Source organism: Mesoplodon densirostris, chromosome 6, assembly GCF_025265405.1.
Source record: "Mesoplodon densirostris isolate mMesDen1 chromosome 6, mMesDen1 primary haplotype, whole genome shotgun sequence".
Lineage (NCBI taxonomy): Eukaryota > Metazoa > Chordata > Mammalia > Artiodactyla > Ziphiidae > Mesoplodon > Mesoplodon densirostris.
The window spans coordinates 27,970,014-27,980,215 of record NC_082666.1 but is presented as its reverse complement, the minus strand read 5'-3'; the positions used below and the strand labels follow the sequence as shown (position 1 = coordinate 27,980,215).

Genomic DNA, 10,202 nt, shown 5'->3' with positions numbered 1-10,202 from the left:
ATACCTAAATGAATATTCTCTTCAAAGGAGATGATGTTTATTTCAAACCCTTTTTCTTTTCTGTAACTTTTAAAAAGTGGCCTTGAGTACTTATGAATATCCACTAGGGTGATAAGTCTGCAGACTTTCATGTACTTAATTTGTGGAAATTACTCAAATAGTGAGCTAACCAGATGATTCTGAATGATAAAAAAATGAAGTGATTAAATTAGGAATTATTCTTTTTCAGACTTTAGATATGGCTAGAGAGTAATGACACAAGAAGGAATTGCTTATATTTTATCTTGACTACAAATAATTCTGAAAGAAAAGTGATAGGTTTTAAACAAAGGAAATTGTATTTATTTTCTTTTCTAGGGTGACTCCTTGGAAGAGGGAAGAAATTAGTTGGATATATAAATTCTGGTATGTTTATTAGAAAAATAAGTTACAATATGGTCATGCCCTATAAATGTCATCAGTGGACAATCAGATTTTCAATAACCTCTACATTGAAGAAATTCAGAAGTACCTGGAATGTCAAACTGTTTGGAGCCCTGGAACTTAAACATTAGAGCTGTTTATCCCTTCTGCTTCTATGTGAAATGGGTTCAGCGTGGAAACATTTGAATTTCATGTACAGGATTTGATTATCTCATTTCCCACACAACTTTTACTTCTAATCTGGAGACACAGAAAAATGTGCAAAGGGTAAGGTGGAAGTAAGAGATGGTGAGGGCAGTGTGGAAAAGCACTTGGTTTCTTCTGGAGAGCTGCAAAGCCAGCATTCATGTAAATGTTAGGGCCAAAGAAATTACTCCTTCATAACCTGGAGCGGTTTCTCAAAATTTAATGTGCTTATGAATCACTTGGGATCTTTTTAAAATGCAGATTCTGATTCTGTAGGTCAAAAGTGGGTCCTGAACTTGTCTATAAAGCCCCTAGGTTATTCTGATGATGTTTTGAGTACCATGACCCTAGAAGCTAGCATTGAGGTGGGAGACTAGTACTGCCCCCTGAAACAGCAGTCCTGGAATGTTTAGCTGACAGGGAAGGGAAACTACACATTCATCAATAACTCTAGAGGGCATCACTGGTTTACAGCCGAATATAATATATCAGAATAATGACCTATAGTTTTCCTGGAAAGATTAAATTAGGTTTGCCAACTTGTTTCCTGAGATAACTAAAAACATGTGATATAAAAGGTTTACCTTTTAAAAAATTAAATGATTACTATATAAAAGTGTTAGCAGTTTTACTCTGTTGGGACATTGAACTCTGTGTATGCTTACATAAAAACTAATAAAATAGAGGTTCAGTGTTAGTAGAATGAATGGTCTTACACAAACAGTGCTAAATAACAAAGATTCAACTGATTAATTTGAAGATTCTAATTGGCTTTATTAAATGATTCATAAATCAGGCAGCATCCCCTCCAGCAATAGAGAGCTGCTCTGTTGAGCTTCAGAAAAGGAAAGGTTTTTAAAGGCAGAGAGGGAGCAGAAAAAAGGAAATTACTAGCAAAAATGCATTGTTTTAGGCAAGGTCACCCTCTTTAAGGGGAATGGATAGGGTCTATCAGTGGATTACCTTGTAGTGCTGACCAGGAAATTCCAGATTGGCGGATTAAAGGTCACATTCCTGGGGAAGGTCGAGTCTATAATGAGGTTAGATATTGTCTGGGTTTGCTGCCCTGTGGCACAAATGACTTCATTCTGGGTTTGTCTCGTTTTTAACAACAGTATATATTTCAAGCAGCAAAAAAGAAACTTCTCCCTCTCTTCTTTTTAATTTTAACGTGTCATTTATAAAAGCACTTTTTTTTAGAAAATTGGGAAAGACAGAAAAAATATCTTTTCCATCCACCAGATAATCACCTAACATTCTTGTATATTAACAAATGAAAAAAACCTTTTTTCCTGTATTTTAAAATTTGCTATGACATCCTGTCCTGTGACCCCTTCACACCATGACTATTTCTACTCATCTTTAAATAGTCTTAAGAATAATAGATTTGATTAATAACATATTATTCCATAAATGCATGTTACATAGTTATTCAACCAGTATTCTATTACTGGATTTTAAATTGTTGCCAGTTTTTTGCTTTTATGTTATTTTTTTATTTGGCTTTTCTAGTTTTTTTTTGTGTGTGTGTGGTACGCGGGCCTCTCACTGTTGTGGCCTCTCCCGTTGCGGAGCACAGGCTCTGGACGCGCAGGCTCAGCAACCATGGCTCACGGGCCCAGCCACTCCGTGGCATGTGGGATCTTCCCGGACTGGGGCACGAACCCGCGTCCCCTGCATCGGCAGGCAGACTCTCAACCACTGCGCCACCAGGGAAGCCCGGCTTTTCCAGTTTTTTGAGTGTTGGTGTGCCATAAAACACCTTCCTACTCAGAAGTCATTCCACTGTGTCTTTTTTTTAAATTAATTTTTTTCTTGTTACGCTTGTTTTTAATTACACACATACAATGTACAAGTTAATTGTAGAAACATTAGAAAACACAGATAACCAAAATTTTAAAAAACTCACATGGTGATAATAATTATTCACACCTAAAATACATATTTTTACAAAAGTGGTTTTGTATAATACAATATGTATTGATTTGTTACTTCTCTCTTAAAATATGTATTTGTTTTGTTAATAAGTATATTTCTCCAGTCATTTTAAATTACTGCTTGATTCTTCATTGAAAGATACACGCTATTTAATTCATCCTAAACATACAGATTGGTTTTATGTTTTGCACATATAAACAATACTCCAGTGAACCCCCTTGTACATATACTTTTTTTTTTAAACATCTTTATTGGAGTATAATTGCTTTACAATGGTGTGTTAGTTTCTGCTTTATAACAAAGTGAATCAGTTATACATATGTGCCTATATCTCTTCCCTCTTCCATCTCCCTACCTCCCACCCTCCCTATCCCACCCCTCTAGGTGGTCACAAAGCACTGAGCCGTTCTCCCTGTGCTATGCAGCTGCTTCCCACTAGCTATTTTACATTTGGTAGTGTATATATGTCCATGCCACTCTCTCACTTTGTCATAGCTTACCCTTTTCCCTCTCCATATCCTTAAGTCCATTCTCCAGTAGGTCTGTGTCTTTATTCCCGTCTTGCCCATAGGTTCTTTTTTTTTTTACAACTTTATTGGAGTATAATTGCTTCACAATGGTGTATTAGTTTCTGCTTTATAACAAAGTGAATCAGTTATACATATATATCTGTTTCCATATTCCTTCCCTCTTGCGTCTCCCTCCCACCCTCCCTATCCCACCCCTCCAGGCAGTCACAAAGCACCGAGCTGATCTCCCTGTGCTATGCGGCTGCTTCCCACTAGCTATCCACCTTACGTTTGGTAGTGTGTATATGTCCATGCCTCTCTCTTGCTTTGTCACAGCTTACCCTTCCCCCTCCCCGTATCCTCAAGTCCATTCTCAAGTAGGTCTGTGTCTTTATTCCTGTTTTACCCCAAGGTTCTTCGTGACATTTTTTCCCCTTACATTCCATATATATGTGTTAGCATACGGTATTTCTCTTTCTCTTTCTGACTTACTTCACTGTGTATGACAGACTCTAGGTCTATCCACCTCATTACAAATAGCTCAATTTCGTTTCTTTTTATGGCTGAGTAATATTCCATTGTATATATGTGCCACATCTTCTTTATCCATTCATCGGATGATGGACACTTAGTTTGTTTCCATCTCCGGGCTGTTGTAAATAGAGCTGCAATGAACATTTTGGTACATGTCTCTTTTTGAATTATGGTTTTCTCAGGGTATATGCCCAGTAATGGGATTGCTGGGTCATATGGTAGTTCTATTTGTAGTTTTTTAAGGAACTTCCATACTGTTCTCCATAGTGGCTGTATCAATTCACATTCCCACCAGCAGTGCAAGAGTGTTCCCTTTTCTCCACACCCTCTCCAGCATTTATTGTTTCTAGATTTTTTGATAGCAATTCTGACTGGTGTGAGATGATATCTCATTGTAGTTTTGATTTGCATTTCTCTAATGGTTAATGATGTTGAGCATTCTTTCATTTGTTTGTTGGCAGTCTGTATATCTTCTTTGGAGAAATGTCTATTTAGGTCTTCTGCCCATTTTTGGATTGGGTTGTTTGTTTTTTTGCTATTGAGCTGCATGAGCTGCTTATAAATTTTGGAGATTAATCCTTTGTCAGTTGCTTCATTTGCAAATATTTTCTCCCATTCTGAGGGTTGTCTTTTCATCTTGTTTATGGTTTCCTTTGCTGTGCAAAAGCTTTTAAGTTTCATTAGGTCCCATTTGTTTATTTTTGTTTTTATTTCCATTTCTCTAGGAGGTGGGTCAAAAAGGATCTTGCCATGATTTATGTCATAGAGTGTTCTGCCTATGTTTTCCTCTAAGAGTTTGATAGTTTCTGGCCTTACATTTAGGTCTTTAATCCACTGTGAGCTTATTTTTGTGTATGGTGTTAGGGAGTGTTCTAATATCATACTTTTACATGTAGCTGTCCAGTTTTCCCAGCACCACTTATTGAAGAGGTTGTCCTTTCTCCACTGTACATTCGTGCCTCCTTTATCAAAGATAAGTTGACCATATGTCCGTGGGTTTATCTCTGGGCTTTCTATCCTGTTCCATTGATCTTTCTGTTTTTGTGCCAGTACCATACTGTCTTGATTACTGTAGCTTCGTAGTATAGTCTGAAGTCAGGGAGCCTGTTGGCTCCAGCTCCGTTTTTCGTTCTCAAGATTGCTTTGGCTATTCGGGGTCTTTTGTGTTTCCATACAAATTGTGAAATTTTTTGTTCTAGTTCTGAGAAAAATGCCAATGGTAGTTTGATAGGGATTACATTGAATCTGTAGATTGCTTTGTGTAGTAGAATCATTTTCACAATATTGATTCTTCCAATCCAGGAACATGGTATATCACTCCATCTATTTGTATCATCTTTAATTTCTTTCATCAGTGTCTTATAATTTTCTGCATACAGGTCTTTTGTCTCCTTAGGTAGGTTTATTCCTAGATATTTTATTCTTTTTGTTGCAATGGTAAATGGGAGTGTTTTCTTGATTTCACTTTCAGATTTTTCATCATTAGTGTACAGGAATGCCAGAGATTTCTGTGCATTAATTTTGTATCCTGCTACTTTACCAAATTTATTGATTAGCTCTAGTAGTTTTCTGGTAGCGTCTTTAGGATTCTCTATGTATAGTATCATGTCATCTGCAAACAGTGACAGCTTTACTTCTTCTTTTCCAATTTGGATTCCTTTTATTTCCTTTTCTTCTCTGATGGCTGTGGCTAAAACTTCCAAAACTATGTTAAATAAGAGTGGTGAGAGTGGGCAGCCTTGTCTTGTTCCTGATCTTAGTGGAAATGGTTTCAGGTTTCACCATTGAGGACAATGTTGGCTGTGGGTTTGTCATATATGGCCTTTATTATGTTGAGGAAAGTTCCCTCTATGCCTACTTTCTGCAGGGTTTTTATCATAAATGGGTGTTGAATTTTGTCGAAAGCTTTCTCTGCATCTATTGAGATGATCATATGGTTTTTCTCCTTCAGTTTGTTAATATGGTGTATCACGTTGATTTGCGTATATTGAAGAATCCTTGCATTCCTGGAATAAACCCCACTTGATCATGGTGTATGATCCTTTTAATGTGCTGTTGGATTCTGTTTGCTAGTATGTTGAGGATTTTTGCATCTATGTTCATCAGTGATATTGGCCTGTAGTTTTCTTTCTTTGTGACATCCTTGTCTGGTTTTGGTATCAAGGTGATGGTGGCCTCGTAGAATGAGTTTGGGAGTTTTCCTCCCTCTGCTATATTTTGGAAGAGTTTGAGAAGGATAGGTGTTAGCTCTTCTCTAAATGTTTGATAGAATTTGCTTGTGAAGCCATCTGGTCCTGGGCTTTTGTTTGTTGTAAGATTTTTTATCACAGTTTCAATTTCAGTGCTTGTGATTGGTTTGTTCATATTTTCTATTTCTTCCTGATCCAGTCTTGGCAGGTTGTGCATTTCTAAGAATTTGTCCGTTTCTTCCAGGTTGTCCATTTTATTGGCATAGAGTTGCTTGTAGTAATCTCTCATGATCTTTTGTATTTCTGCAGTGTCAGTTGTTACTTCTCCTTTTTCATTTCTAATTCTGCTGATTTGAATTTTCTCCCTTTTTTTCTTGATGAGTCTGGCTAATGGTTTATCAATTTTGTTTATCTTCTCAAAGAACCAGCTTTTAGTTTTATTGATCTTTGCTATCGTTTCCTTCATTTCTTTTTCATTTTTTTCTGATCTGATTTTTATGATTTCCTTCCTTCTGCTAACTTTGGGGTGTTTTGTTCTTCTTTCTCTAATTGCTTTAGGTGCAAGGTCAGGTTGTTTATTCAAGATGTTTCCTGTTTCTTAAGGTGGGATTGTATTGCTATAAACTTCCCTCTTAGAACTGCTTTTGCTGCATCCCATAGGTTTTGGGTTGTCGTGTCTCCAATGTCATTTGTTTCTAGGTATTTTTTTATTTATTTATTTTTTATTTATTTATTTATTTTTTTAATTTTTTTTCTTTTTGCGGTATGCGGGCCTCTCACTGCTGTGGCCTCTCCCGTTGCGGAGCACAGGCTCCGGATGCGCAGGCCCAGCGGCCATGGCTCACGGGCCCAGCCGCTCCGCGGCATATGGGATCCTCCCAGACCGGGGCACGAACCCGCATCCCCTGCATCGGCAGGCGGACTCTTAACCACTTGCGCCACCAGGGAGGCCCTCTAGGTATTTTTTTATTTCCTCTTTGATTTCTTCAGTGATCACTTTGTTATTAAGTCACTTATTGTTTAGCCTCCATGTGTTTGTATTTTTTACAGATCTTTTCCTTTAATTGATATCTAGTCTCATAGCATTGCGGTCGGAAAAGATACTTGATACAATTTCAACTGTATTAAATTTACCAAGGCTTGATTTGTGACCCAAGATATGATCTATCCTGGAGAATGTTCCATGAGCACTTGAGAAAAATGTGTATCCTGTTGTTTTTTGATGGAATGTCCTATAAGTATCAATTAAGTCCATCTTGTTTAATGTATCATTTAAAACTTGTGTTTCCTTATTTATTTTCATTTTGGATGATCTGTCCATTGGTGAAAGTGGGGTGTTGAAGTCTCCTACTATGAATGTGTTACTGTCGGTTTCCCCTTTTATGGCTATTAGTATTATCCTTTTGTATTGAGGTGCTCCTATGTTGGGTGCATAAATATTTACAATTGTTATATCTTCTTCTTGGATTGATCCCTTGATCATTATGTAGCGTCCTTCTTTGTCTCTTCTAATAGTCTTTATTTTAAAGTCTATTTTGTCTGATATGAGAATTGCTACTCCAGCTTTCTTTTGATTTCCATTTGCATGGAATATCTTTTTCCATCCCCTTACTTTCAGTCTGTATGTATCTCTAGGTCTGAAGTGGGTCTCTTGTAGACAGCATATATATGGGTCTTGTTTTTGTATCCATTCAGCCAATCTGTGTCTTTTGTTGGGAGCATTTAGTCCATTTACAGTTAAGGTAATTATTGATATGTATGTTCCTATTCCCATTTTCTTGATTGTTTTGGGTTTGTTATTGTAGGTATTTTCCTTCTGTTGTGTTTCTTGCCTAGAGAAGTTCCTTTAGCATTTGTTGCAAAGCTAGTTTGGTGGTGCTGAACTCTCTCAGCTTTTGCTCGTCTGTAAAGGTTTTAATTTCTCCATCAAATCTGAATGAGATCCTTGGTGGGTAGAGTAATCTTGGTTGCAGGTTTTTCCCCTTAATCACTTTAAATATGTCCTGCCACTCCCTTCTGGCTTGCAGAGTTTCTGCTGAAAGATCAGCTGTTAACCTTATGGGGATTCCCTTGTGTGTTATTTGTTGTTTTTCCCTTGCTGCTTTTAATATGTTTTCTTTGTGTTTAATTTTTGATAGTTTGATTAATATGTGTCTTGTCATGTTTCTCCTTGGATTTATCCTGTATGGGACTCTCTGTGCTTCCTGGACTTGATTAACTGTTTCCTTTCCTATATTAGGGAAGTGTTCAACTATAATCTTTTCAAATATTTTCTCAGTCTCTTTCTTTTTCTCTTCTTCTTCTGGGACCCCTATAATTCGAATGTTGGTGCATTTAATGTTGTCCCAGAGGTCTCTGAGACTGTCCTCAATTCTTTTCATTCTTTTTTCTTTATTCTGCTCTGCAGTAGTTATTTCCACTATTTTATCTTCCAGGTCACTTATCTGTTCTTTTGCCTCAGTTATTCTGCTATTGATCCCTTCTAGAGAATTTTTTATTTCATTTACTGTGTTGTCCATCAGTGTTTGTTTCCTCTTTAGTTCTTCAAGTTCCTTGTTGAACGTTTCTTGTATTTTCTCCATTCTATTTCTAAGATTTTGGATCATCTTTGCTATCATTATTCTGAATTCTTTTTGAGGTAGACTGTGTATTTCCTCTTCATTTGTTAGGCTTGGTGGGTTTTTACCTTGCTCCTTCATCTGCTGTGTGTTTTTCTGTCTTCTCATTTTGCTTATCTTACTGTGTTTGGGGTCTCCTGTTCGCAGGCTGCAGGTTTGTAGTTCCCATTATTTTTGGTGTCTGTCCCCAGTGGCTAAGGTTGGTCCAGTGGGTTGTGTAGGCTTCCTGGTGGAGGGGACTAGTGCCTGTGTTCCGGTGGATGAGGCTGGATCTTGTTTTTCTGGTGGGCAGGACGACATCTTGTGTTGTGTTTTGGGGTGTCTGTGGCCTCATTATGATTTTACGCAGCCTCTGTGCTAATCGATGGGATTGTGTTCCTGTCTTGCTAGTTGTTTGTTATAGGGTGTCCAGCACTGTAGCTTGCTGGTCTTAGAGTGAATCTGGGTCTTGGCGTTGATATGGAGGTCTCTGGGAGATTTTCGCTATTTGATATTACGTGGAGCTGGGAGGTCTCTTATGGACCAGTGTCCTGAGCTTGGCTCTCCCACCTCAGAGGCACAGCCCTGTCTCCTGGCTGGAGCACCAAGAGCCTTTCATCCACACGGCTCAGAATAAAAGGGAGAAAAGAAAGAAAGAAGATAAAATAAAGTAAAATAAAATAGTTATTAAAATAAAAAATTATTAAGAAAAGATTTTAAAAAAGTAACAAACAAACAAACAAAAAACACGGACAGACAGCACCCTAGGACAAATGGTAAAAGCAAAGCTATACAGACAAAACCACACGGATTAGCATACACATACACACTCACAAAAGGTGAAAAAGGGGAAAAAATTATATATCTTTGCTCCCAAAGTCCACCTCCTCAATTTGGGATGATTCGTTGTCTGTTCAGGTATTCCACAGATGCAGGGTACATCAAGTTGATTTTGGAGATTTAATCCGCTGCTCCTGAGGCTGCTGGGAGAAATTTCCCTTTCTCTTCTTCGTTCCCACAGCTCCTGGGGTTCAGCTTTGGATTTGGCCCCGCCTCTGCATGTAGGTCGCCTGAGGGCATCTGATCTTCGCTCAGACAGGACGGGGTTAAAGGAGCAGCTTATTCGGAGGCTCTGGCTCACTCAGGCGGCGGGAGGGAGGGGTACGGATGCAGGGCGAGCCTGCAGCGGCAGAGGCTGACATGACGTTGCACCAGCCTGATGCGCACTGTGTGTTCTGGGGAAGTTGTCCCTGGATCACGGGACCCTGGCGGTGGGCTGCATAGGCTCCCGGGAGGGGGTTCTGGATAGTGACCTATCCTTGCATATAGGCTTCTTGGTGGCGGCAGCAGCAGCCTTAGCATCTCATGCCCATCTCTGGTGTCCGCACTGATAGCCGCGTCTCGCGCCCATCTCTTGAGCTTTTTTAAGCGGCGCTCTGAATCCCCTCTCCTTGCGCACCGGGAAACAGAAGCAAGAAAAAGTCTCTTTCCTCTTCAGCAGCTCCAGACTTTTTCCCGGACTCCCTCCCAGCTAGCTGTGGTGCACTTGCCTCTTCAGGCTGTGTTAACGCAGCCAACCCCAGTCCTCTCCCTGGGATCTGACCTCTGAAGCCCGAGCCTCAGCTCCCAGCCCCCTCCCGTCCCGGCGGGTGAGCAGACAAGCCTCTCGGGCTGGTGAGTGCTGATCGGCACAGATCCTCTGCCGGAATCTCTCCGCTTTGCCCTCCGCACCCCTGTTGCTGCGCTCTCCTCCGTGGCTCCGAAGCTTTTCCCCTTCGCCACCCGCAGTCTCCGCCCGCGAAGGGGCTTCCTAGTGTGTGGAAACC

The 10,202-nt window shown here is 39.5% G+C and overlaps 1 protein-coding gene across 1 annotated transcript in view; it reads left to right on the top strand.

The window, feature by feature from the left end:
• Positions 1–365: 365 nt before the first annotated feature.
• The window catches only part of LOC132491605 (bile acid-CoA:amino acid N-acyltransferase-like), a gene marked incomplete at its 5' end in the record, with an annotated part of 44,220 nt that continues 34,383 nt past the window's right edge, over positions 366–10,202 (top strand). Inside the window, one exon of the mRNA XM_060100466.1 lies at positions 366–405. Within this exon, the coding sequence (XP_059956449.1) occupies positions 366–405 (40 nt within the window). The remainder of the gene's footprint in view (positions 406–10,202) is intronic.